The sequence below is a fragment of the Arachis ipaensis genome, chromosome B3 (genome assembly GCF_059453495.1).
Source record: "Arachis ipaensis isolate K30076 ecotype BB chromosome B3, ASM5945349v1, whole genome shotgun sequence".
In the NCBI taxonomy this organism is placed as follows: Eukaryota; Viridiplantae; Streptophyta; class Magnoliopsida; order Fabales; family Fabaceae; genus Arachis; species Arachis ipaensis.
Window position 1 is genome coordinate 13,224,406 of NC_142438.1, and position 25,797 is coordinate 13,250,202.

General features: G+C 31.5%; 2 protein-coding genes across 2 annotated transcripts; both read left to right on the top strand.

Moving 5' to 3' along the window:
- The first annotated feature begins 8,527 nt into the window (after window positions 1–8,527).
- Window positions 8,528–13,706, top strand: LOC148569873 (uncharacterized). The gene is made up of 3 exons (XM_088508381.1): window positions 8,528–8,593; window positions 9,141–9,423; window positions 13,459–13,706. The coding sequence occupies exons 1-3, from the start codon at window positions 8,528–8,530 to the stop codon at window positions 13,704–13,706; spliced, it is 597 nt and encodes a 198-aa protein (XP_088364507.1).
- Window positions 13,707–20,211: 6,505 nt separating this feature from the next.
- AGL15 (AGAMOUS-like 15) lies at window positions 20,212–23,553 on the top strand. The gene is made up of 8 exons (XM_016332510.3): window positions 20,212–20,808; window positions 21,578–21,653; window positions 21,886–21,950; window positions 22,047–22,146; window positions 22,272–22,313; window positions 22,689–22,730; window positions 22,813–22,988; window positions 23,144–23,553. Exons 1-8 carry the CDS (start codon window positions 20,627–20,629, stop codon window positions 23,229–23,231), a joined length of 771 nt encoding a protein of 256 aa, XP_016187996.1. The 5' UTR covers window positions 20,212–20,626; the 3' UTR covers window positions 23,232–23,553.
- The last annotated feature ends 2,244 nt before the right edge of the window (window positions 23,554–25,797 follow it).

Genomic DNA, 25,797 nt, shown 5'->3' on the forward strand with positions numbered 1-25,797 from the left:
GAGAAAATAAGGTATAAAAAAGATTTTTTTTATATAAAATTTTAAAAGTATAAAATAATAAAATTAAAAATAGAAAAAATTCAAACCAATCCATCTTAAGATTTTTTTGAGTTCCTGGTATTTGGTTTTCTTATTTAATTAAAAAAGTTCATTATTTTTATTTTGTTTTATTCGTTACTCCGCTCTTCAGAATTATTGTATTATTAGATGACAGTCTCTTTTGTAAATTGTTTAGGAAAGTCCATCTCTTTCTCTTCTTGAAAACATTAAGAGTCTACTATATATTTCATACTCTTTACTAATGAATAATATTTTTTTATAAATTTAATTTTAATATGAATAAAAAATAATTTTATATGTACATTTAATTACATAATATTATATAAATAAAAATAATTATCTTTTTATATTAACTATGTAAATGATCATACAAAAAAAATCGACGTAATTAAGTGAGTATTTTCACATTATTAGTATATATTAAAATTCTTTATATATATATATATATAAAAATTTCTGTCTAGATCCAGAATTGTTAATCAAAATTACTTAAGAGTATAATCGCTCATAAAGCTGAAAATATATGTGCGAAGAGACAAATCTCACAAGTCACAAGCAGCTGGCTACATTCTCTTTACCATTAATTTCTTTATATTATTTATATATTAAAGTAGAGTTTCCCTAGCTAAGTCCACTTGCATGGTGGACCAAACAATAATGAAAGAGAATGAAGCAGGATTGGATTGCAAAACTGCCTAGCAGAATTTTTTCCGTGTAGCTTGGCAGATAAGCACAACAAAGACATGTAATATCTTTCCATCTTATTTACATGTGTCGGCCAATTTTATTTTAACTTTTTAAAGCCAGGAAGATAGATATAAAGCTAAGTATTACATATAGAATTATAGATAGATAATCATCATACTTACTTGATGCAAATAATTTCAAAGACGGATTTGGAAAGCTATATTTTAGTTGAATTAAAACCCATTTAACTTAAATTTGGCTTATTTGTTTGAGAAAAAACTAAAACAAATATTTGAATAAATCCAATGTCCTGCCTATTTTTTAATTTTTGGTTAAACGTGTTACTAAAAATAACAATGGATATTAATAACTACCGATAAGAAATAAAATAGAAAAAAAATATATATTCAAGTGGTATAATGCAGGGGTGTTCAGATCTAAATCGATCCAAACTGCACTAATTCGGATTTGATTGGATTCTGTTTTTTGCAAATTGCTAGATCGGATCGGATTTCATATTTACTTTTCATAACCGATCCAATCCAATCCAAACCGTACAATGTGCTATAATATTATTATTTTATTATTATATTTATAATTATACTTTTAACATGTTTAATTTTTTATATTATTTATGTATTATTATTATTTGATAAATATTTTATGTTTAAAATGTTATTTATTTATTTTAACTAACTTATAATTTTATTTTTATTGTTATGTTATTGTTGGCTTTTTAAAATATTGTTAAGACTTGTTATGTCATTATTGATTATTTAAAATTTGATTTTGAGACTTGTTATATGTATTTAATTTTAATTTATAAAACCACAAATCCAATCCAATCCAAACCGTTTGAAATTGGATCGTATCAGATCGGATCGGATTTAAAGAAAAATACACATCCAATTCAAACTGCACCGCAAATAAAATAAATGTTTGAATCAGATGAATTTTTTACTCAAAATTAATCCAAATCGCACCGCAAACATCCCTAATATAATATATGAAGGAGTAAGTCAAATAAGTACATAAAAAAAAGTAATTGTTTAGTCATTGTTTGGCTAAATTATTTATGAAGCACATCCGTATTAATATACAATTTTATTAGATAGACAATAATTTTTGTAAATAATGTGAATAATAGATTTTACAATTGATTCAATAAAGTAAAAAAATACGCTACTTTTAAATTATCTCCTAAATCTTAACATTAGGATAACTATTTGCACATCTAGTGAATTGAACATCCAATTATTATTAACTGATTATGAGTAAATCGAATAAAAAGAAATAACTATCCAATTAAAAATAATAAACATAATCATCAGCATATATATTGAATTGAACATATTCATTATTCACATTATTTAATATTCTCATTATCTACCTATACTTTTTTTTATTAATATACAGATCACTAAGTGATTTCACTTGCAAAGCAACTCAACAAATTACACCGTGCAAATTTAATTTATATATAGTAAAGTTTCTTGAACAAAATTTATCTTCTCTCTTTTTTTATTTTTAAAAAATAATATATATTAAAAATTAATTATTAAATCAGTAGTTGTTATGTATTTATGTATAAATATATGTAACATCCTAATTTTTAGTACGTCATGATCATACCAAAAGTAAAGTAAGGCGTTACTAATCTGTTTTCCTTATTTACTATTTAATATTGACCCTTTAGTTCGATTTTGCGTTTCAATTTTTAAGAAAAAGCCGAAAAGTTTTGTTTCTATTAATTAAAATCATATGTCAAAGATCTCCAAGCAATACTAATTACATAGTTAGTAAGAATAATAAATATCATACAAAAGAATTCAAATGAAACTCAAATACAACTTCTATCCCTCTGTATAAAATAAAATCTTAACTAACAAAGGCGAGGGAATTCTAGGAAAGCGACTCAACACATAAACTTAACTCAAATAAGACTAATAATCGTCCGTAGCTTCAAACTGAATTTTCGAACTTGTGTCATTGAAAGGGTGGAAGATTTTGGGGTGAGAACAAACCACGCGTTCTCAGTAGGGAATGGGAATGCTGTAAGAGTAATGAAATAAAATGCAAATAATTAACTTTACTCAATAAAATTATATTTTTATCAAACCTTTTGAAAATACTTTTTACTATTACTTTATAGAATTAATTACCTTCTTTAAATTTTCGAACTTAAGACAAATCTCAATCACAACCTCACTTCTCAGTCACCTCAATACACAGACTAATAGCACAGGAAACAGATCAATACACAAACAAATAGCAATAAGACAAACAGTACAATCACAGAGAGACAAGATAAGCAAACATAATCAAATGCAAATGTGCAAATAATGATGATGCATGTCTAGTCCTATAGTAGGTAATGAGCTCATTTGTCGGTTTCGACCCACACCCGACGCAATCCAACTCGCAAATCAGATAAGGCATTCCAGCGGCATAACCTCTGTAAGTTTCTACTTCTTGCAGGCGCTGATTCTCCAGCTGAAGTATGCCGAACATGATCTCTGCAAGGACTTGCAGGCGCTGATTCTCCAGCTGAACCATGTGCCACTTTCTCCTGGAAGCCATTTCATACACACGGGTATCCCCGCACAATCATTCACACATAAAGCCCACGGCCTCCAGTGAGCATTACGTATCACCGTCTTCACTGAGCCGTCTCTATTGTGTCAAGTGAGCGTTACGTATCGCCGTCCTCACTAGACACTTGGCACTAAGGCCCAACAACACTCAATATCCTTTCAGTCACTGCTCTCTGCTCTTCTATGGCAGAGGTCCCTTTACTTAATAAACTGGATTCAAGTCATTTTATTTTAAACCAACACCTCTCTTTATAACCTTTCCAAACCTCCGAAACCACTTTACTTACAATAAGTTCTTCTTTCATACAAAAACCAGTTCTTTCTTAACTATGATTTTTCCAACTCAAATTCAAAACCATTTCACATTTAAACCTCTTTAAAAGAATCATTTACTAAATAAATCTCACGGCAGGGTCTCGAGACTTTAGGGAGGACGACAATCAAACTCAAAACATAAAGTCTTTTTCAATAAATCAAAAGCCAAATAATACAATTTCTCAAGTCCAACCTTTTTCTAAATATTTCAAACAAAGTCTTAAGTTTCATAATAAAATTTCGACAGCATCTCTCCTAAAACTCGAACTTTGCCACCCTTTTCGGGTCCCAACCGAACCATTATCAACCTCTTTTCAAACATTTCCAAAATCAGAAATCATTTTCAAATATCAGTTCAATACCAACAAATCAAACCAACTTTCCAACTCAACAATCAGAATTTTCAACATTCCTAAACAATTAAGAAATCAACTACATATTCATTACATTCAGTCATTCCAAACAATCATAAATTATTTGTAAATATCCACTAGATTTCTATGGCATTTATAAATTAAAACAATTAATTTCAACATGAAATCCCTTACTTTCGTACGAAATCAGAATCAACGACAATTTTAGAGAAGTTTTTTGACCGACCTGTTGAAAAAGAAAACGTCAGAAGTTGTCTGTGCCTCTTAGAACTCCAATTGGCCGAACTCAAGAAGAAGAGGAGCTACATCACTGTTAATTTTTACCGAACAAAAATAATGCCAACGTATAAAAAAAGAAAATACAAACACTTTTATCGAATTAAATTTTTTATTAAAGTTACTAATCACAAGAAATCAAAGCCAGAAGTTCAGAGGTTCCATGCTTTCTCAATCTCTTTCTCTCACGGCTTTTCTTTCATTTTCTTATGGTTTCGGTCATAAATGAAAAGAAACGAAGAAGATTAAGGATAATAGTGATTTGTGGTGGTTAAGGTTGCGTTAGGTGTCAAGGTTGGATATATACATATTGCATTAAAGCCACGTTTCAAGATTATAACGGGATGGTTATAGGTATTAAGGGGTTACAAACCACATTCCTCTATAATGATGATAATAAGAGGCGGGGCTCCTCCAAATTTTTATTAAAAAAATTAGTAATATTTTTTTTAAAAATAAAAAATAGTTCAATTAGCTCAAATACTTTACTATAACTTAAAATATTAAAATTTAATCTTTATTTCTTGTTTTTATTACACAATAATTTTTAATTTTAAACATTTAAAAAAAATTAGATTTGGACTGAAATGAGTGTATTCGTATTTCGCAACTCTCTATTCAATAAGCAACACTCATTCTATTTTTGAGTTTAAATATAAAAAAATTAGGTATTTTTTATTTATGTAATTTAATATTATTTTATATTTTACTGTTTATTTAATTTAATTTTTTATATGATAAAAAATATTAAAATATTTAATAAGTATTATATTATTGTATTTGTATAAATTGATAAAAAAATTTAATAAATATTATAAATTTTAATATTTATCCTTCTAACTTTTTTTTTATATATTTTATAGAATATATATTTAAATTTTTATATAAAATAATCATAAAAAATAAAAAAATTGATACATTTTTTAAGAGGAAGACTAATGTTCAAGAAGTAGAACATATAACTTTTATAATATTAACACCTGTAGATAGTTTTTCTACTTTAATGAATCACGAAAAAAGTAAGATATAATCTTCAAAAGTTTAAAGACTTGCATCTGATTAGTTTGACCTTAATTCTTTGGAAGGAGACCTTGGAAAACGGCTTTAAATTTGGCAATATCACCCAAATCAGAGAGATGAGGTTAGACGAACTTATCTTAAATGGAGTCCATATCAAAAGCATCATGACAATTATCTTCTATCTGGCCCTCAAAATTTTGTTTCAAGTTCCGCCACTAATAATAATAAATTATTATAAGTGAATAGATATAGTGTGTGTTTGGATTACAGTTTGCAAACGGAAGTTTGCATAAAATTGATTTTGCAAACTTGATTTTGGTCAAAAGTAGGTTTGTGTTAAAGTGATTTATGTTTGGTAATTTTTGTATCAAAATAGATTATAGTAAAATAAATGTTGTTTGGTTTATACCATTCAAAATCACTTTTAAATAAAAAATTACTAAAATGGACATCAACTTAGATTTTTTTTATATTATCCTATTGTTTTAATTTAGATATTTAAATAGATTTTATTAGTTAATTTTATAATAAAATTAATATTTACTTACTAAAATAAAAATAACATATAAAAATTAACAAAATATTTTTTTAAATAAAAATAAAAATTATATATTTTAGATATATATATATATATAAAAGAATATTTAATCAAATATGTTACATTTTTTAAGTATTAAATGTTACTTTAGTATTTTTTTACATCGTACTCTTATTCTAGTACTCTCAATAATCTTATTCTTAATATTAATTTGAAATCCAACGTTTATGATTTTATTATTATATATGATTAATTTTTTATTTAATTTATCTTTTTTAATGGAATCATAATCTATATTATAAAAAATTACACTAAAATATAGTATAGGAGAATTACAATTATAAAAGATAGTACTGAAAATAATAAAAAAAAATTAAATATTTACTTTATAGTGATTGAAACAAATCTAAAAGTTCTTAATGATCTTTTTATATAATATATTTTTAGTATTTTTAGTACTCTTTTTTTAGTATGTTATAATTTTTTACTATTATTATTATTTACAGTTAATTTTTTTATTTAATTTACTTTACTTAATAGAATTAATAAATCATATTATAAAAAGATAATAACAAACATAATACACAAAAATCACGATTATAAAAGTGTATAATGTCAAACAAATAGTTAAAAAAAATAAAAATAATAAATAATAGAAAATTAGAGCTCATATAAATAGAAATAACAAGAATTTTATAAATAATACAATAACATATACAAAGGATAAAGTTGGTAAAAAGTAAATAAAAGGTTAGTATCTATGGCTAAAAGCCCGTTAAGAAAACGCAGAAGCTAAAAATAGTTGCTTCTTGTAAACGCTGGTTTTGGCAACAGAATCACTTCTGTGTTCATGAGAAAAAAATTTGCCAAACCAAAAGTTGAAACTTTCAAAAAATTTAAACGTGTTTCTTCCCTTCCAACGGGTTTCCCAAACACACCCATATTATGTATAAATGTAACAAATCTTTCTTTGTTTCTTCTAGGGCTTCGGCCACTTCTTTTTTTTTTTAACATTAATAATAATAATAAGTTTAATTTTATTTATTAAAATAATTTTAAATAAATAGTTTAAAATAATAAAATAAATTATAATTAATTTAAATTTTAATAGTTATAAATTAATTTAATTATTTTTAATAAATTAGTTTCTAAAAATAAGAGACTCCAATTTATAAAATAAATTATAACTTAGGAAGCACCGATACGACACGCGATACGGACACGACACAATACGGATACGCCGATACGTTCTTTTTATAAAAAATTGGATACGACATGTTTAGGATACATTGTGAATTAAAATTTAAATAATATATTAAATTAATAAAATATCATATTGTAAATATAAGAGGAAATATAGTTGCATAAAAAAGTCTCAAAATTATGCAATTATTAAAAAAAATAAAAAATTTTAATCTACTCTTGCCATCTCACTAACAGAAAATGTATCAATTTCTTCTCCTCCAAATCCATCATCCGCAAATACCACAGCTTCTATGTTTGGTTCATCTAAAGATAAATACGAAACCTCACTCAGATTTGGACTGTTGTTATCAACTCTGACGTCCCACATGCTGGTATCTCCTTTTTTATAATCTTCACTCATTCTAGATAAAAGTCAGAGATTAGTATGAACATATACCAAATTTTTTTTAAATTTAAATTTTGATTTGTTTTTATTTTAAAATATTTTAAAATTAAAAAAAATCGGTTAATTGGGCCATAAAACCACAAAATCGGATCGGACTCGTTCGGATTCATGACAGCTTCACCAAAATTCTGCACCGCAAGAAGACACGCCACCGATACGCTCATGTGAAGTATCCGTCAAGTGTTGGTGTCGGATTCGTATCCGACACAAATACGCCGACACCATAGGAAAATTCGTGCTTCATAGATTATAACTTATTTATATTTATATTTTAAAAAATGTAAATCGTTATAATATACATGTTATTTTATATATTTTTAATATATATTTTATTGATTAATTTCGCATATCTGTAATATAGTTGTACAAATGATTCAACTATATATATATATATATATATATATATATATATATATATATATATATATATTTTAATGTATACTTTATTTGACGTATATATATATATATATAATAACTAATTTAGTTATTAATTCTTTATTTATAGATATAAAATTATTTATCGTATTTTTTTCATATATTTTTTTTAAACATAAAAAAAGTGTGTTTAGTAGTTAAAGTGTTTGTTTGAGCGTCATTATTTTAAGGGCAATTTATGTTAAATTGTTTCACCTTGAATATTACGCAAATGCATTGTTTTCAAATCCAATACGCAAATACATTGATTCACATATCTATATAAACCGCTACTGACAGTAGCGGTTTACAAGTGTGCATAAACCGCTACAACCAGCCGTGGTTTACGTGTTAAAAGGGTAATACATAAACCGCTACAAGTAGCAGCGGTTTACGTGTGTGCGTGTGTGAGGGTAAACCGCTATAGGCTATAGCGGTTTACGTGTAGTGTGCTGTGTATATAAAGCGTGGTGGTAGCCGCGGATTATTCATTTAGAGGTGTTGTGAAGTTTTTTAGAGAGAGAAAATTCTAGAGAGAGGTCAGAGCAAGTTGAGAGCGGGTCCGAGGTATCTCAACGGCGACTTCCGGTGAGTTATCATGGCAGACAGGACCTTGTACCAACTGAACGGTGTTGTGTATATTGCCGGTTCTATTGGTGACGAGGTTAGTTAATAATTATTTTTTTCTAGGCTTTGCATATGTTAGTCAGAAAAATGGTATGTAAGGTAGACAAACTAGAATTTATAGATTATTCCCTCTAGTTTGAAATTAGGCTTCGCATGCTAGGATGTTAGTTTAATGGGTTTGGTTTAGTATTTTGAGTTTTTCTTGTTAAGTTATAAATATGACTACTTAGCTTAATTTCAAACCCCTTCAATGAATGTTATTCTACATGGTGTTGGTTTAGTTTAGGGAAAGAGACAGTTGACGTTAGTGAATTATTTTAGTTTGGTTAGTGTATTTGTATGATATGAAATTTTTAATTTTAAAGCTTTATAATATTTTTATATTTCTGGCTGTTATTTATTCAAGTATGTGTGTTGTTATTTTTACTATCGTGATTAGGGAAAAATTTTTTTAGATAGGAGAATTTGTTGATGGTTCATCATTTGTTGATGGTTTAAGATATTTGTATCCAGTTAGATAGGGAAATTTTTTTATGGATAGGAGAATTTAATTGGACTTTGTATTTCTTTGCTGTTCTGTGCAGCCCACTAGGTGTATATACAGTGTGAGACGGCAACAGAATATGCCCATGCATGAAAGGATCATCCCGTATTTAGAGAGGGATGGATTGTACCATTTGGCCAGGCTAAACAGCCAATGGTTCTGGTTGGATGAGCCATTGGTTAGTGCGTTCGTTGAGAGGTGGCGTCCTGAGACGCACACATTCCATATGCCTTTCGGAGAGTGCACAGTGACATTGCAAGACGTGGCATTTCAGCTAGGGCTGCCTGTGGATGGGGAGGCTGTGAGTGGTTACCTTGGTGAGTTTGAGAAATACATGGAGGGTGGCCGACCAGCTTGGGAGTGGTTTGAGGACCTATTCGGTGAGCGGCCTCCACCGAATAAGGTCAAGCAGATGACAGTACACTTTACATAGTTCCACGAGAGGTTTAGGGTGCTACCACCAGATGCGAGCGAGGACACTGTCCGCATCTACGCACGGGCCTACATCATGATGCTATTATCGACTCAGTTATTTGGGGACAAGAGTGCGAACCGGGTACATATACGGTGGTTGCCATTTGTGGCAAACCTTGATGACATGGGAGGTATAGCTGGGGGTCGGCCGCTTTGGCATGGTTGTACCGATGCATGTGTCGGGTAGCGAACAGAAATGTGACTAACCTTGTGGGTCCGCTCCAGTTGCTACAGAGTTGGATATTCTGGCGGTTTCCGTCTTTGAGGCCGTCTGGGTTTGAGGTTTTCTCTTTCCCGCTGGCATCCAGGTATGGGTTATGTTTTTTTAATGCTTAAAAATTTCATGGGCGGTTTTTTAAGTTTGTGTCTCATATGACTTAAATTTAGGTGGTCTACCTACTTACCTCCTAACGATGGCAAGGAACAGAGGGTCATAAGTTATCGGCTTGCATTGGATCGATTGACCGCTTGTGATGTAAGTTTTATACCAGTTAGAGTTTCGTTTTTGGTTTGCTCTCTAGTCGTGACTAGATATATACTTGTTGTGGTAATGTCTGATGAGTTCTGAATTTTCAGATTGTATGGGAGCCCTACTCTACGCTTGATGTACTTGCCGTTATCCATCCAGAGATACTTACAGAGGAGCATAGTCGCATATGGCGAGCGGTGACTACTTTGATATACTTTGCGGTCATCGAGTGGCATCAGGTTGACAGGGTTGTTCCACAGCTGGGTGGAGTACAGCATATCCCAGAGGTGGATTTGAACGTAGACTGGCTGCATGCTAAGGACGGGAGGGGAGGGGATAGGTGGTTCCCTCATTACTATCAGGTCTGGCATTTACACTGGGGGAACAGACTTGATGCAGTCATTTCCATTGAGCGAGTGGCAGATCCCGGCCCCTCTGCTAATTACTTAGATTGGTGGTACCGCGAGGCTCAGCGGTTCCTTAGCCCAGGGGCAGCATTCGCGGATCCCAGAGGCACCCAGATACCTCCAGAGGCATTTCAGAGAGGGTCGTCCCAGGTCCCACGCAGATCACAGCTACCTGATATGCCGGATAACCGCCGTGTTGAGAGACGCCATCGTGTTGGTACTAGGGACACCGGTCGAGAGTGGCGATGGTTACATGATGCGATGCAGGAGGATGATGCAGGCGGAGAGAGTAGAGATGGGGGCGATCACCGTGTTCGTCGGGCTAGTGCCAGACGTGGGAGAACTGCGGATCCCACGCAGGTCGATGGTGGAGTTAGTGGGACCGCAGCGACTGAGGCTGGAGGGGAGACATTCACCAGCAGATCTTACTCTCCGATGCCAAAGCCCAACTCTCACATGTATGCCCAGCCTCAGACGTCGACGATGACTATGGATTTAGATGATCAGCTGGTGAGTTCAGAGTTTTATGCAGAGTTTGCTGCGATGATTAGGGATGATGCTGGCACGTCCCATGTGCAGTTTGATGCCCAGTCTTACCAGCCGCAGATGCCGGAGGTGCAGGTCGAGACCGCAGCTTACCAGCCACATATGACAGAGATGCATTCCCAGCCACCTGATTATCAGGGTCAGTATGTGGTGGATCTTAACGAGCCTGCAGGTAGCCCATTGGATACTTGGTTCACCATGGGGGGCACCCCCCAGTCCGCGTTTGGGTTAGACCATCCAGTTGATGACATTGGACAGGAGGCGGCCCGACCGACTCTAGTCAGGCGTCCCACTCGTTGTGTGACAGGATCTCATCTCCTTGGTGACTTTCATGATGCAGCCCGGGATGATCGCGATGATTAGCACCATGTGTTGTATTTTTTTTTTCGTTATGTGGTTTATGTTCCGGTTACGGACTTTATGTTTATTCTCGTTGGATGACTATTATTTTGGTTTTTTTTTTTTACTTTATGTTTATGTTTATGGATTTTATGTTTATTGATCGTAGAAGTATGATGGAAATAAACCATGATAAATCTAGAAAAGTGATAAATAACTACTTGAATTAACATTAACACTTAAACCAACAAGACTTAGAACTCATCACTAATACAAACAGACACATTTGTAATAACGAAGACTAAACTCAAAACTGGCAAAATGACGCGTAAACTAACACAAACGAACTAAATCATGATAAATCTAGATGCCGCTAGTAGAACCTCGTTGAGGGCAACCCCTTCGAGTATGACCGGGCTGCCTGCACAGGCCACACCTCTTAGGTCGGCCGGTGTCAGCTTCGTCCATGTTGTTGCGGATGCGGGTGGACCGTGGTCGTCCTTCTCTTGCCCTTCTCATGCCCGGGTCGGGGATCACAGTTGGCCCATCATATGGGGGCCAAAGCCCCTCTGGAATACAAGGTGACTGCGCACAACATGCGAGGGCATGGCAACAGGGATAGTGCAGCGCCTGGAAGTATCCACAATCACAGGTGCGATCCCTTAGAGAAACCCGATAGCTACCCAGAGAGAATTTTCCCGTGAGAGTCGTCTTAGCCACTGTATAGTCAAGGTGATGTCTATCGAACACAGTCACGGTGAAGCACCTCAAATCCTTTAGGTTACGCTCAATGGCCTTAACTAGTGCCTGTGAAAACCGCTGCCCGGACCCTAACTGTGCCTCTGCCGTGTGCCCCCGGACAACAAACAACTCCGCCAGCCGGAGATATGTCGACTTAACCAGAGACATCACTGGTAGGTTTCTTGTGCCCTTCAAGACAGAGTTCACACACTCAGAAATATTGGTCGTCATGTGACCATATCTTCTCCCCCCATCCTTGTGCTGTGTCCACCTCTCATACTCCATTCTGTTTGCCCAATCGCACATGGCTGGATTCTCTGTCCTCATTATATCAAACCAATGGTCGAATTCTGCTTCCGTCTTCGCAGACACGGCATTTACCAGCCACCTCCTCGCATCCTGTCCCTTGAAAGTGAGGGCAAAATTTGCAGCAACATGCCGAATACAAAATGCCCGATAAGCATGGGGAGGTTACCAACCACTATCGGGGGACTCTAGTGCAGCCTTGATGCCGTTGTGTCTATCAGAGATCACGAGAATACCTTGCTGTGGAGTTACATGTCTTCTAAGATTCGAAAGAAAGTATGACCAAGACTCTGCATTTTCCCCCTCCACGAGTGCAAACACAACAGGAAAAATATTCGAGTTACCATCCTGAGCGATCGCCAACAATAATGTCCCGCCATACTTGCCATAGAGGTGTGTTCCGTCGATACTTACGAGCGGCTTACAGTGGCGAAATGCCTCAATACACGGAGGAAATGTCCAAAACATCCGATGAAAATAGACTCTATCTTCATCAACTTGGTCACCCACTCTAACCGGGGAGGTCTTCAGCAGAGCAACGGAACCTTCCATCGTGGATGTGACCCCAAGGATCCATCGAGGCAGATCCGCATATGACTCCTCCCAATCGCCATATATATGCGCTACTGCCTTCTGCTTCGCCAACCACACCTTCCGATAACTAGGCCTGAATCCATATGTCACCTCCGTTGCCTCTTGCAACACCTTAATCGACATCGACGCATCAGCTCTAACCAATGGAAAGATTCTCGCACAGATGACATGATAATCAAGTTGCTTGTGGTCGCTTGATATCGATGTGGCCATACACGTGTGCGAACCGTTGTACCTCCTAACTTCCCATGTGCTCTTCCTTTTCCGCATGACTATCCGAATCAACCACGTGCACTCGTTACCAAACTCCTTGCATCTCCCTTGGTATTTCAGATTGTCGGACTCCATTACCTTGTACTCAACTCCACGCTGAATACTATAATCTTTTACACTCAACACGGCTTCCTCTTTACTTTGGAACGATTGGCCAATCTGAAATTCAATCAGAGGTGTCCCATCATGCATCCCCTACCCATCGAATGTTGCATCTACATTCTGGTGTTGGCCGATGGCTTCCAAGTTCAAAGAAGAGAGGTGGGGAGGGTACTCTTGTGTTCCAGAACCGGAACCTCCATGGGTTGAACGTGTAACTCTTGGAATATCATCATCACTGTCCCCACTAATATCGACAGGCTCCTCATCCGAATCATCGTCACACAGTGCATTCTCAACTCGATCCGGTCCGGCATCACATTCAAAATCAGGCACAACAGGAGCAACATATGCATGAACAGCCCCAGTATGTTCGGGCTCAAGAATCAGAACTGCCGCTGCTACCACAGGCATCGATGTCGATGCACCACCGGCTGTGGTCGACTGAGGATTCGGTGCCGATGTCCCAGAGCTATCCACACCATCTTCCAATTTCGCAAGCAGCTCAGGTATCCTCACCTTCGGAAAACTACGCCTGCAGTGAAACAAGACCTGCAGGTCTTCATCCGACCCGATCACGAAGGTCTCATATCTCACACCAGTTGACACAACGGCAATGGGAATCTTGTAAAATAACTTTTTTACCTACTTCGTCCCACAGGTACCGAGCTTCCGTAATATGCTTAGCTTAATCTCTGCCAACGTATTCGACGATCGGATAAAAATACTAAGCGGTTCTCTATCTGTGAATTTTACACCATGCCTTTTGCTCTTTTGGATTTTTCCATAGCAGTGAACCAGAGCCACAAAACTATCCTCCCCCTCCATTTGTGAATAACACTCTACCTCTCCACATTTGGCCCCTCCATGGTTTATATAGGCAGCCCCATTCAGCCAACTACACGTAAACCGCTATAGCCTATAGCGGTTTACCCTCACACACGCACACACGTAAACCGCTGTTACTTGTAGCGGTTTATGTATTACCCTTTTAACACGTAAACCGTGGCTGGTTGTAGCGGTTTATATAGATATGTGAATCAATGTATTTGCGTATTGGATTTGGAAACAATGCATTTGCATAATATTGAAACTGAAACAATTTACCAACGTAAATTGCCCTTATTTTAATAAAAAAAGGATCTTTTTTCAATAAAAACAAGTTTTTTTATTTTTTAACGTGTTTGATAAATTTCTAGTAGTAAAAGTAAAAGTACTAGAAAAATAAAAAAAAAATATCTTTTTTTAGAAGCTGTAATTTACTTTTTTTAAAAGATATTTTTTTCTTAAAAAAAAGATATTTATAAACAAAAAAGTACTTTTATATCGTTATACCCAAACATAATTGATAGATAAAAAGAGTTTTTTGCATGAGATACTCAAACATAAAATTACTTTTACTTTTCCATAAGATCTTTTACAAAAAAATAACTCAAAAAAAAAAAATCTTTTTTTTAGAAACTCACCCAAACAAGCTCAAAATGATAAGTATTTGCTATTCTTTTAAAAATATATCTATTATGTATGTTTCATCATGATATGAATATTCACTTAAATAAATTAAATAATTACTCACAGAATACATTTTATATAAAAAAATTGGAAACCATCAAAAGTCACATGCAACCAGTGGCGGAGCTTGAAACAAAATTTTGAAGGGCCAAAATTTTATAAATATGATTATTTTTTAAGTTTGTTACTAATAAAATAATAAATACATAATTCTACAAATAAAAAATAGAAAATAATTTATAATAGTACTCTCCTTCTTAAATATTAGCGTTCCTCCTAAAAATGCATCAATTCTTTAATTTTTTTATTATTATTTTATATAAAAATCTGAATATATATCCTGTAAAATATGTAAAAAAAAAAGTTAAAAGAATAAACATTAAAATTTGTAATATTTTTTGAAATTTTTTTATCAATTTATACAAATAAAATAATATCAAAACTTATTGAATATTTTAAATATTATTAATCATATAAAAATTAAATCAAATAAACAGTAAAATATAAAATAATATTAAATTAATTGAATAAAAAATACATATTTCTTTATATTTGAACTCAAAGGTAGAAGGAGTATTGCTTGTTGAATAGAGAGCTGCGAGATGCGAATAGAGAAGCTGCTAGCAAAGCAGCATGTTTTTTATAATGATTTTTATCTTTTATTTTTTTAGATTATATTTTTTTTTATTCTTATATTTTTTGTTAAATAAGTTATTTTATTTGATTTGATTGTTAGATGACTTTTTTTTATGTTTATGTTTTTTTGTTAGATAGCTTGTTTATTTGATTTGATTTTATCTTTTAATTTTGATGTGTTATGAAAGTCAACAAATCACAATCCAACATGTTTTTTATGTTTAAAATTAAAAATTATTGTGCAATGAAAGCAAAATATTTAAGCCAACCAAACTATTTTTTATTTTTTGCAGAAACACTGCTAATTTTTTTATAAAAAATTGGGAGATCATGGCCCCTTTATCTTAACTAAGCTCCGCCCCTGCATGCAACCATATTAAACGACAGAAAAACTTTCAAAGAAAAAGAAAATAATCAAAGAAACTAGATTGCATCATCCAAGTATCAGAGAGAATGACTTATTTCCAATAACATGCCCTCATACTTATAAAAGATATATTATTTTCTAATAATTGTTTGACTAAATGGACTAAAAAGTCAAATAAATCACTGTTCAAATTTTCATAGAAAAATTTGGGATGTATATATATGTTGTATACTCTTTTGGGAAGGAAATTGATTCCAACAAAAAAACCATGACAAAAAATTATAATACATGAGAAGAAAACATGTTATAGAATAATTTATTTACAGAATTACATCAACAAAAAATGAAGTGTATCATATTATATTTGTATATATAAACAAATTATTGATTTAATATTTTATTGAATTTATATATATATATATATATATATATATATATATAGATAGATAGATAGATATAGGTGAATTATAATATGACACTGTGCTATGGTGACTATACAAGTGTTATTAAAATTTTTATATTTTAATAACGCTATTTTTAAACAATACTTTTTAAAAAATATTCTTTAACAATAAAAAATATTACTTTAATTTTAGCAATACTTTTTAAAATACCATAGTTATAGTAGTCATCAAAACATACTTATATTAGAATGATCTCTATATATATGATAATTTTCGTCCCACCTTCTCTAAAATAATATATAATTTACTCTTTATATATATGACATGTCAATTTCTAATTAGATAATATCTTAATCTAATTACTAACTATATTTAAATAATTTAACCATAATAAAATTAACTTGTAATTAAGTTATAATTTAAAATGAGTCATTGTATAATTTTTAAAAATATTAATAAACAAAACTCACATTTTCTTAAAAAAAAATTTCCATGACACAAAGAAAAGAAAAAACTTATTTGTTCTTCCTTGTAATCTAATGGTTAAAGTACACCATCTTTTTCATGACTTTTACTTCACTGTAAGAGTATGGTCAAATAATCACTTGTTTTAAATAATAACAAAAAATTTTAGAAGTTCAATTCATGATAGAGAGAGCCATTGAGGAATAAAATGCGGGTCACTCATTTATTTATTTATCTCACCTTTTAAATAATAATATTGAAGAATTAAATTTTTTTTCCGGGTGGAATGATTAGGAAAAAAAAGGGCATAGTTATTTTTTTTAGAAATTATATAATTACTCATTTTAAATAATAATTTAATTATAAAATAATTTTATTATGCATAAGATATTAATTTTAATTAAATTAAAATAATTCAAATTATTAATAATTAAATTAAAATATTATTCAATTAGAAGTTAACCTATCATAAAAAATAAATTACATATTATTTTAAAAAAATAGAGATAAAGTTCAGCTATATATATGTTTCACTATCTACTCCACACATCTTGAATGTTTCTTTTTGAGGAAAAAAAATAGTGTGGAATAGTCAGAAAGTCCACACAACATAGAAGTCATCGACTTTAAAGTTGAAAGAAAGCGATAGAACCATGCGCTCTGCCCTCTGCCTCTAACATTAAGCAAAAGGACAATCACCAAAAGGCAACTTCCCTCCCATTCATTTACTTCACTTTTGCCACATCTATAAACCAATTTTGGAAACCAAATATTCCAAAATCCCAATTTTATATTAAAATAAAAACAATAAGCACCGCAACAACACTAGTCCAATTGCAATGACTCTCTCTAAATATGGAACTTTACCTCTAATTCTTTCACATTCTCCATTCTCCTAGTTCTATTTTCTTGCTCCTTTTAGGAAAAGTATTTATAGTCAAGCACTTAGCCAAAGCCAAACCAAGACTACTATTTTCATGAGGAAAAGTGTGAAGACTCCAAGTGGGACCCACCTTTTTGAAAACCTTAATACTAACATGAGAAAGATTAAAGGAACCTCTCTACCTTATACTCCCCAAAAAAGCAAAGTGTTCATAATGCCACTGTCTTTTCCCTGAATTAGGTAATGGCTAATACCAAAAGTAGGTGGAATAGACTTCCATATGTGGTAAGATGATAAAATCAGGATCAGGAAAAGAAAGAATAAGTACTACACAAAAAATGGTATATATAATTAACTCAGAAGATTAAAATGGAAACAAGCTATCATATAAAAGAGAAAAACTCTAAATTCGTAAACATCTTATGTTTTATGTTATGTGTATACTAAAATTAGTTATTAAAATTAATTATTAATATAAAATATATATTAAAATATTAAATATATTAAAAATAAATTAAATAATATATTTATTTATATATAAATATATAATAATTAATTTTAATATATAAATAATATTTTTGATACTTAAAATGACATAAAATTATTGTAAGTTGTAACGACTCTGTGATAATATTAAAAATAAATAAATAAATAGATAAATAATTTGTCATCATTTTAAATTACTCTCTTGTAGTCTTTTAGAAATACTTATGTCATGTTTCTACAGGTATGAGTTTAAAAAAATAGTGCCAAATTTTACCAAAAATATAAATGGGTTATTATTTCAAGAAATTTTAATTTTTTTTTGGTGACTAAAAGAAATTTTAATTTATTCGTAAAAACTGTACATAAAAAATATATTACTTTTTAAAAAGTTTATTGGCAACATGTGATATTATAAAAAATGCTAGAGAGTAGAGACCAATATTTTTAGGTAAAAAAATGAAGAATTGGTTAGTATTAACTTAAATATAAGATAAATACAAAAAATGTTGGCCACTTAATATTTATCACTTTTATTTTATCCTAAAAAATGAGTATTTGATATTTTCATGTTGAGAAAATAAAAATTAACATATACAATGACTACCATGATTAGTATATTTCTTGTCAGAGGGTTTATCCTTTTATTGGTACAGAAATATTTTGGAAATTAAAATTTTATTTATGAAGATATATAGAATAAAACAAATATACTCATAATTTATTTTTATAAATATTTAAAAAAATTTTCAACAATTCATATAATAATTAAACAATTTTTTTAAATAATATATATTCTTGAAAATATAATTTTATAAAATATATTTTTAACCTCGAAACAAATGCCGGTAACTATTATAAGTATAATAATATAATATTAAAGGTTAAGAAATATTAGTGTATTAATTTTAAATTTTGAGTATTTTGTATCTCATCATTTCACTTAATTGGAGTTTAAAACAAATTTTAATTTCTATAATGTTTAATTTAAGTATATTTTACACATTTAGATAATTATATGACCTTTTAAATTAACAAAAGAACTATTTTTAAATTTGTCGCTTGAATAATTATGTAAATAATTAAATTTAATTAGATATTTACATAAAAATATCTTACATGGCCAAGCTATCAAAATTAAGTTCTTTTAAGAATTCAATTTTAATTTTGTCACATTATAACTAATGTTTTAACAATCATTTAATCACATCACATAAAATTGTTTACACTAATAATGTTTTAAAAGAAATATGATAGACATCCAATTTTGCAAAACATTTGTTAATGGTAAAAGATGAAAGTTGAAATTCAATACTAAAAATTTGACTAATTTAACTTTTTAATCAATAAACAAATAAATAAATCTATATTTTTTATAATAAAAAATATTCACTAAATAAAAATAATACAAAAATAAGACAAAAAATGTAACAAATTAAATATATTATATGTAAATTTAAATTGAATAAAAAATTAATAATACTATATCATATTTTATAATTTAAATTGGATTGGTTTATTTTTTATAAGTAGATACAAAATTCGATACCATTTATGCATTTTTTCAAAAGTAAAATTTAATATAATTTAAATTAATGCGATTTTGATTGGTTTTCAATTTGAATTAAATTGAATAAATGATTTTATTTGAATAAATTTGAATATGAACATTTTTAAAAATTATATTTATAAAAAATAACAATTTTTTAAATTAATTAACTAAATAATCATAAAAAAACGAATTTAATTAAACGAGTACATAAAAATATGGTCAATCTATTAAAATTAAGTTCTTTTAAGAATTCAATTTTAACTTTTCTTCTCACACTCTTAACAAAAAATCTTATGCACATCCAATCCAATTTTGCATTCTAAAAGTGGGAAAACAACTTTCTATAGTCATCAGTCAAGATGCAAAACATTTGTAAATGTTAAGATCAAAGTTGAAATTCAATAGTAAACATTTGACTAATTTAATTTAAAAGAAAAGGTTCAAATTCAAATAGAGTGTTTAAAAAATGAGTTAAGGTGAGAAAAAAATGGAAAATGGTGGGACCCAGAAGAGAGGCCAATGGCAGCAAAAACACACTAAATGTGGCAAAAAAGAAGAGTCATGCACAACTCTAAATACATACAATAGCCATGCAAAGTTGCCGTTTCCAGGCACTGGCCATTTTGGGGTAAAACCCTCTCTCACCTCTTTATCTTCTCCACCAAATTTAGCACTCTCCCTTTCCCCAAGCAGAAACAAACATTGAAAAACAAAAACAAAAAAAGAAAAAGAAAAAGAAAACCCTTCAAAAACCAGGTTTGGGGTGTTAAAGCTTAGGATTTAGAGAGTTTAGAAAATAAAAAAAGGAAGCACCTTTACATATACCCAGAGCTTCTGTTTGAGAAACAAAGGTGTTTGGATTAAAATTCCAACTGGGTTTCATCAATTTTCTTTGTTCCCATATTTTTTTTCCATCAAGTTTGCGTTTTTGGGCTTTGATAAGCTTATTTTGGGTATAAAAGAAGAAAAAAAGGAGATGGGTAGGGGTAAGATTGAAATCAAAAGGATTGAGAATGCTAACAGCAGACAAGTTACATTCTCCAAAAGGAGAACCGGTCTTCTTAAGAAAGCTCAGGAACTCGCTATTCTCTGCGATGCTGAGGTGGCTGTCATCATCTTCTCTAATACAGGGAAGCTTTTTGAGTTTTCCAGTTCTGGGTATGTATCTATGTCACTTTTAAGGTGTTTCTATGGTTTAACATGCTTGCATGTTACTTTTGATTGTATGAGTTACTTTTTTTTTTTTTAAATTTTATTTGTAAGGTTAGTCTTTTTATTTTGTTGCCTCAGATTTCTTATTTATCATGTTTATCAATTTTTGCATGTGAAAATTTGGTTCTAATTCTGATGGTTTGACTGGTACAGGATTGGTCTTGTTATCGCTGAATTTATTTGCTTTCCTTATTTTGATGTGGTGATTTATTTTTTATTTCATATATGCTTGTTTCAATTAATTTTATTTATTTATTTATTTTGTGTGTGTGAAAGTGATTTCTTTTTAGCTGATTATTAAGTTAAACCTCCCTTTCAGTTTGGTTATTTCTTTATAATCCTATCTTCACTTTCTCTATAGGAAGATATTATTCTGAGTTGGGTTTGTAAGTCCATTTGTTTCTTGCTGGTTAATCCTTTTAAGTCAAGGTGTTTTACACAACTTGCTCAGTTTAATGCATTGCATTTGCATGCTATTGCAAAGGTTACTTTGTTGAATTATGATATTTATGATTACTTGATGAATGAGATTATGAGATAGATGCATGATATACATTATTCAATCATTAAGATGAAACAACTTTGTTTTTTTTTCAAGCCTTTTTTGCTTTGCTTTATTCTGTGATTCAATTGACTTAAGTGAGTTTGAAATGTGGGGACCGTTCATTTCCCACTAAATGCATTTATTCTTCTAAATTGTGATCCCAATTCACAGAATGAAAAGAACACTTTCAAGATACAACAAATGCACCGATTCTTCAGAGGTGGCTATAGTTGAATGTAAAGCAGAGGTACTCTGTTATAATACCCTTTTAGTAGAATAAAATTTAATCTTCAGTTTGTAGTCTATAAGATTATTCTTCTTAGTTGCAGAACCATCAACCAAAGCAATGGTTCATTGGTAGTAGTAATAAAAAATGACATGTCTGTATTATAGCTGCTGTTCTAATCTTCCTTCCATTTGGTACTTGTCTTAGTTTAATTTTTGTATTTTTGTTACTAATAACAAATCTTTTTCTTCAGAAGGAAGATTCTAAGATGGTGGAGGCTCTTAAAGATGAAATTGCAAAGCTAGAAAGAAAGCAACTGTATGTGTTTTAAACCTTTACATTTCTATTTATTACCTCATCGTCTTCTGCTACAAGCGTTATCTCTCGATGAATATTTTCCGCCTGTGACTATAGATGGCTACTGGGTAAGGACATGACAGGATTGAGTATAAAAGAACTGCAACATCTAGAGCAGCAACTTAACCAAGGGTTGTTGGCGGTCAAGGAGAGGAAGGTGTGTCACATTTCATGTTATCTTTGTTCCTTCGCCTTTCCTCAGCAAAGTTCATAAGCAGAATATCATTTTACCTCGTAATATACTATCACTGTTCAAAGTCTTAATTTTGTTTACTCTTTCAGGAGGAATTACTTATGGATCAACTGGAGCAGTCTAGGGTTCAGGTATTTTGAAACTTGAAAAAACTCTCTAAAGCCTACTTGCTTCGTTGAGTGGTGATGCGTGCGACAACCATAAAATTATGTTTTACTCGACTAGTCATTTACATATGATTTACAAGCCATACTTTTTCTATTCAGTTCACTGTTTTATTTAAAGGAAGTCAGTATTTCCTAAATCTACATATGATTAAGTCAATAATAAACATATTATGTTATACCTTTCCTTTCCATATTTGTTGCGATTATTCTTGTCCTCAATGTAGAAAGCAAAGAACTTGCTTGTAGCGACTAGAAATTTGTAGATAAAGTTGAAATCTTTGTCTATTTTAGGATTGACAATAACTTTGTTCTGATATTTGTTTGGTTTATTCTTTACAGGAACAGAGAGCTATGTTGGAGAATGAAACTTTGAGAAGACAGGCAAGTGTTTATTCGCGTTATTGACATGCTTCCGGAATCCTTGCCTTTGTACTTTGAATACTAATACTGTCATCTCTTACAGATTGAGGAGCTTCGTTGTCTTTTCCCGGTAACAGAACGTGTAGTCCCGTCTTATCTTCACTACCCCCATGTGGAAAGAAAGAATGTTTATGTAGATAATGGTGTTGTTAAGTGTACCAGCTTGGCAAGTAACTGTGAAAACGAGAGAGGAGATTCGGACACCGCATTGCATTTAGGGTACGACCTGTATTCGACCTCCGAATTCACAACTAAGCTGCATAAGAATCATGCTATTCTATGATTTTTGCTGCATACAAAGTCCATTATTCTTTATGTTCATGTACCTACATGTTATGTAGATTCTAATCTAATATTTGATTCTTGTTTTTCAGGTTGCCAAGTGATGTTAATCACAAGAGGAAGGCAACCGAGAGAGAAACATTTTCGAATGAGTCAGAAAGCCAAGTTGCTCTACTCTGATCCCAGTTCTGACTTATCTTTCTTGCAACAAGGAAAAGTAGAAGAACTTGAAAGTTGAAACTAATTTAGTGCAGTTATAGTTTGTGCAGTTTCAGTGTAGATCAGATAAGTGGAAAAAAAGTAGGATCCTAGGTGAATCCCCCCCAAGATCAAATCATATAATGTAGAATTTGGCTCTTTTTTTAGATTTTGGCAAGCTTCAGATTCAGATTTCATCAGTTCTACCTCATTTTGGGGTAAACAGGCTTGGGGATTGGGGAAAGTTTTAAGTTATTATGAACCATGCTTTAGTTATCTACAAAAATCAAAAGGATTCTTAGTCTATTTTTCTGTTGTTGCATATTCATCTTGATGTTTTGGTGTCCTTTTACTTTAATCTAGAATATGCCTCAGTCATTCAACCTTTGATTTCAATATTGTCTATGTCAAGAAGAAATTATTTATCTCCCACTTAAATATCATCTTACTTGTTAAACAAGGGGAAAAATTTATTGATCTTTTGAGATTTTAGGACCTTGAAAGTATATAGTTTTTAACTTCATTTAAAAATATTTGAAAATATTTTAAAGATATTATAAATTTATTCTCATGTTAGTAGAATTGAGACTTTTTTATATAATTATATTTAAAAAACATTAATTCCAGGAATACGCACGGATTAGAATTTTGTCTCGCCAACTCAAGGGCGTCGCCCATGAAATGGAGTTGCCCCTCAACTCACCCTCGGCGCGCCCGCGAAATGGAGGGGACGAAGTGGGGCATGTCTAGCCCACCGGCCGCGAAATGGGCCAATTAACTGGCGGCGACCAAGAATTGGGGAGCTTCGTTTCTAGCGTCCGCGAATCTAGTTTGATAATTTTCCATGTTTTCTCATTCTGCTTCCTATATGTCTACCTTTAACTTGCAAATAATACTGGTGACATAGGGTAGATGGAAGATCATCTTGTTCTTTGATTGCCCTTTAAATAAAATCATTGACATGGACTTCAAATTTGAGGATTGAAAAATGTTTGCCTTGGAAGGAACTATCCAAACAAAACCAACCTTTAGTAATGGAAAATCTTTCACATCTGAATCCTTTATGAGACTAAGTATTAGTTAGAGCATCCTTGACCTTCGTTCCCTGTATTTCATATCTATCTATAAATTGGTGTACTCTTCCCATATAAAAGTAACTGTGAAAACCATTAAAACACATACTTAAGATGAAATAATTAATTGACCTTGGTCATGTAGAAAATTGTATAAGTAGACAAACTTCTTGTACCGAAATGAGTTGTCGTACCATTCATTCTTAAGGCAATCCATTTTAATATTCTTAACTTTGGACGTTATGTAAACTTATTACAATATTACTACATATGCAAAGCTTCTACCACAAATGTTGAATTGAAAGTCTTAACACATTGGTCACCAAGGGATATCCTACAGCATTTAAAGAAACACTTTTTGATTGGATGATTTTACACCTTGTGTCATTATATGTCTACTATCTTCTTCTTGACGATTTGTTTTTCTTACTAAAAAAGAAGAAAAGAGAAAATCAATCCCTGGCTGTGCATAATTAACACATCTAAAGTGCAATACTGCAATCTCAGTTATGTGCCACATATCTGGAACACGTTTACGTAGATTTTAATTCTATAAATAATTACATAAAAGTTCTCATAGATATTTTGTTTATCATGTTATGTAATCCAAGTTAATGGCAGTTATTTTCTAGTCCATATGAATACTTCTGAACTTGTTTATGTGTTGATATTTTTCTTTTGATGTCTGGCAGCAACTTTGGTGACATTTTTGATGAAGATTTCTTCATAGAAACACTTGGAAATCGTGTGCATGTGGTAAGAGAGCTCCCAAGTGACATACTTCAGAGGTTCAATAATAACATAAGTAACATTGTCAATCTTAGAGTTAAAGCTTGGTCTAGTCCTGCTCACTATCTTCAGAAGGTCCTTCCTCAACTATTAGAAATGGGGTGCGTTTTTTTCCCCTCTGTTTCCTCACCATTGGTTGGCCTCCAATTCTTCCCAGTGACAATTTCAAGTTTTCCAAATGCTAAAATGTCAAATAATATTCTAGTAGAAGATAGAACAAATGTAATATATTCCTAATGTTTACATGTAGTCTCTTCACTCATCAATATTTTGATAACTGAATATGTTTAATTTAAGTAGGATTATTTGCAGGGAATAAAGTACTAAAACCCACTCAACATAATGAAGTCACAATTAATGGAAGCAATATAAGAAAAATAACCAAATACACAGAAATAAATACCTGATTTTCAGGATCCAAACAAGTACATGTAAATACGAATTCCCCCCCTTGACTTATCTTGAAAAACTTTACGGTACCTGCCATCTTTTCCAAAAATCTGATAGATGAAAGTATTGTGTAAGCTTGATGATCATACTTTGATTGATTCAACTAATGTGTTGTTTGCAGAGTTATGTTATTGAAATCTCATATTCTTTTAAAAATTTAGGCTGGGCGTTTATATAGGCAAATTATGCTCCCAATTCGTGGGCAGTACACATGAAGTGCACCAATTCATGACCGC

Coding starts and splice junctions, on each gene's coding strand:
- AGL15 (XM_016332510.3), top strand. CDS start 20,627: ATGGGTAGGGGTAAGATTGAAATCAAAAGGATTGAGAATGCTAACAGC. Junction 20,809..21,577: donor TTTGAGTTTTCCAGTTCTGG/GTATGTATCTAT, acceptor CCCAATTCACAG/AATGAAAAGAACACTTTCAA. Junction 22,731..22,812: donor ATGAAACTTTGAGAAGACAG/GCAAGTGTTTAT, acceptor CATCTCTTACAG/ATTGAGGAGCTTCGTTGTCT.
- LOC148569873 (XM_088508381.1), top strand. CDS start 8,528: ATGGCAGACAGGACCTTGTACCAACTGAACGGTGTTGTGTATATTGCC. Junction 8,594..9,140: donor CCGGTTCTATTGGTGACGAG/GTTAGTTAATAA, acceptor TGTTCTGTGCAG/CCCACTAGGTGTATATACAG. Junction 9,424..13,458: donor GAGTGGTTACCTTGGTGAGT/TTGAGAAATACA, acceptor ACCCATCGAATG/TTGCATCTACATTCTGGTGT.